General features: G+C 37.6%; 1 protein-coding gene across 3 annotated transcripts; it reads right to left on the reverse strand.

Moving 5' to 3' along the window:
• Window positions 1-6: 6 nt before the first annotated feature.
• LOC111373896 (protein NRT1/ PTR FAMILY 5.10-like) lies at window positions 7-2,887 on the reverse strand. Of its 3 annotated transcripts, none has more exons than XM_022996490.1 (3): window positions 2,634-2,887; window positions 1,219-1,618; window positions 7-868 (listed from the first exon to the last, which is right to left on the reverse strand). In XM_022996490.1, the coding sequence occupies exons 1-3, from the start codon at window positions 2,671-2,673 to the stop codon at window positions 52-54; spliced, it is 1,257 nt and encodes a 418-aa protein (XP_022852258.1). In that variant the 5' UTR covers window positions 2,674-2,887; the 3' UTR covers window positions 7-51. The 3 variants fall into 3 exon arrangements, with proteins under 3 accessions (XP_022852258.1, XP_022852259.1, XP_022852257.1); XM_022996491.1 differs by having other exon boundaries at window positions 1,219-1,751; window positions 2,634-2,857; XM_022996489.1 differs by having other exon boundaries at window positions 1,219-2,656.
• Between the last annotated feature and the right edge of the window lie 430 nt (window positions 2,888-3,317).

Raw genomic sequence — 3,317 nt, forward strand, 5'->3', positions numbered from 1 at the left:
TTGCACAATGTCGCTCTTCTACAAGTAATGGCAGTGTTTGTTTTTACAACTTCAGAGAGTGTTTCTTCTATTATAGATATAAGATTTTGCAGTGTACAAGTAGACAGCAAATGCAGAAGCGCTAATCCCTGCGAGTAGCCAGTAGAAGTAATCCACGTGAGTCCGATTAAAATTATCTGAAAACCAACCATCTCGACCCGGGCCACTGGTGGCTTTCTCCACCACAGAGATGAGAAAGCTGCTCAAGAAATTCCCTATGCCAAATATACTGAGGTATAGAGCAGGACCTATACTTTTCAGCTCGTTTTGAACTTGGTCGTAAAAGAATTCTTGGAGGCCGACCATAGTAAATACATCTGCAATTCCAAAAAGCAAATACTGAGGTAGCAGCCACCACACGCTCATTGGCACTGTTGCATTTGCCTTGTCCACGAGGCCATACTCAGCAACAGTTTTCAGGCGTTCCCTCTCGACTAAAGCTGCAATTATCATGGAAAGAACAGATAGAACTATCCCAGTTCCAATTCGTGAAAGCATTGACATGCCTGATGGTTTCTTACTCATAGCTCTTGCAATAGGAACCAAAATACGATCATATAATGGAATAAAGACAACAATGCCAATGGCGATCAAAGATTGAAGTGAAGCAGCAGGTATTTGCAAGCTAGACGTGATAGAACGATCCATTGTAAGTCCTTGTTCGGTGAAAAAAGTCGACGATTGTGGAGATACAATGGCATATCCCAAACATGTAGTCCATATTGGAACAAGTCTTAGAACTGCCTTTGCCTCTTCAATCTCTGTGACGGTACAAACTTTGCCATATTCCTTTGAACCATCAGGTGCAAGCAATGCTTTATTAAGAAACCTGTTACAAATCAGAAAGATAATAATGAAACAAAATGAGATTGATTCCATTATTTCAATCTTGAAAAGCAAAGATTTAGAGTAAAACAATATCATAGTTTGTTGTGGTTCCAGGTTAAAAGGTCACGTGTCTACTAATTTACAATGTCAAATTTTACACATTTGATAAATGGTATGTTTAATAATGAATCAACCGCAATAAAAGCGACCTTCGATGTTGCATAAAGACAGACTGTCCTCAAGATGCTCAATGACACTGACAATACCAACCTAATGCACCAAAGACAGGTCAAAAGAAATTTTATCTCCAAATATCAAAATACACATAAGGGTAGTCAACTGTTGACTTACTTGAACTGTTCAGAGCTTTGATAAGGCAGAATTCCCCGAGCTTCCTCTTCCTTAGATATTGCTGTCTGGGTAGTCGCATTCAGGAATACTCGACCAATTCTCACAAATGGGTTTCTTTCATCACTTCGTACGCGAAACCGGTAAGTCCTTGTTCCAAGCAAAAATGTAATTAGCGCAAGGCACATAACAATGCAGGGGATTCCAAAGCCAAGACCCCAACTCAGGTTGTCTTGAATGTAGCACAAAACAAGGAGAGCCATTATAGTACCCAAATTCATGGAAAAATACCACCAATTGAAGAATGAGCTTTTGGCTTCACATTCTCGTAAGTCCTGTTCATCAAACTGGTCAGCACCGAAAGCTTGAACACAAGGTTTATGCCCTCCTTGTGCTAGTGCAACTAAATAAAAAGAGAAGTAGACGATAATAATTTGAAACTGCGGCGCAGAGCATGCCTTGTTATTTGTGGCATTTTGGCAGTGAGAAGATTTGAATGAATAGAGAACAACAGATGTAGACAAGAAGCAAAGTCCCTGAGATCCATAACAATCCAAAAAGAACGTGATTAGCATTTTCCCAGAAGAAAAGTATTTTCAAGAATCATTGCATCCTGAACTCTTCACGAAAGAAAACCTTCTGTACTTAGATTTATACCATTTATTAATGAATAAGCCAGATGGGTTATTAGTATTTTCCTAATACGCTCGAGTAGAGAATTACATGGTAAGTGTCTAATGAACAGAACTGCTCCGTAATGGCTTTTTCAGTTGAGGAAAATGTTGAAACTTTGGCCTTACCCTTGATCATAAGTAGAAAACTGATGCATACAACCTAAACCAGACATGAAATGCTTAATCCCGTTTTAAATATTAATGTGTAATGTATTAAAAAATTGGCAAAAGAAAATATAAATCACAGGCCTCCAAATTTTTAATTATCAAACATATGCAAGTAGAAATAATGATGCAGACCCCCACTTCGTATTTGTATAATAACATGAACAATATCACAGAACACAAATATAAGCATCCTCACAATGAATTCAAAATGCCACAACATACAGAAAATCCGGTAACTAACAGACCAAGTATCACAAATTCAACCAAGTAAAATAGATGTTCATCACAACATGTGCAATGCTACCAACTTTAACATAGAAGTTCAGAAAGATCCATAAAAGTCAAAGCACCAAAAAGCTTCCAATTTGATCCAAAACTACCTACACGGACAAGTATCAATCTTTTTTGTCAATCTGATTTTTTTTTAAAAGTACAAAGTGATTAGAGTTGAAAAGTTTTAACTTTCTGATATCGCCTTCTGATAAATATAGTACTCAAGTAGTTATAAGCTCAAAAATCAAGTTTTAACTTGGCTATGTAGGATGTGATTAGAGTTGAAAAGTTCTCAAGACTAACCAGGATATAGAGCCCAAAGGCAATGACAATGGTCCGGCATCGACCGAGAAACAGGTCGGCCACAAAAGCACCCAAAAGCGGCAAAAGTCCCGACGCTCCGTTCCACGCATTCACGTTCGCTGCCGCAGTTGCGGTGGATTGGCCCAAAGGACCCGTCAAATAAGTTATTAAATTCGAGCTTATTCCAAAGTAAGAAAATCTTTCAGCCACTTCAACACCTAAAAAATTTTAAAAAACGAAAAATTTAAACACCATTTTTTTTGCTATAAACTGTTGAATGTGAAATTTGTTGAAATATTTTGAATTAGTCAGCTAGGATTAATTAGGTTGTTGCTGCATTTTGAAATAATTCCTATTGATTAGGACACGTTTACTTTGAACATTTCTCTAGGTCTCTCCCATGATTCTCGGAGTTGTTGAGACGTGGGCTGTTTATTGATAAGTGTGTTTTTGCACACTTATTTACATCACAAACATGACTTAAATGCAGNATTTGAGGACCAAAATGAATCAAACTAAAAGCTAGCTATACTATGCGACCGCATAGTACAAAACCTATGCGGTCGCGAGTGAACCTCCAGGGATGAAAAAGGGCATTTTTCTTAAACCTATGCGATCGCATAGGTATAAATTTTTTCGAATTTTGCACTTTCCTTATATGATTGCAACTCCTTTGATAACCTA

This window comes from Olea europaea, unplaced genomic scaffold (genome assembly GCF_002742605.1).
Source record: "Olea europaea var. sylvestris unplaced genomic scaffold, O_europaea_v1 scaffold1175, whole genome shotgun sequence".
Lineage (NCBI taxonomy): Eukaryota > Viridiplantae > Streptophyta > Magnoliopsida > Lamiales > Oleaceae > Olea > Olea europaea.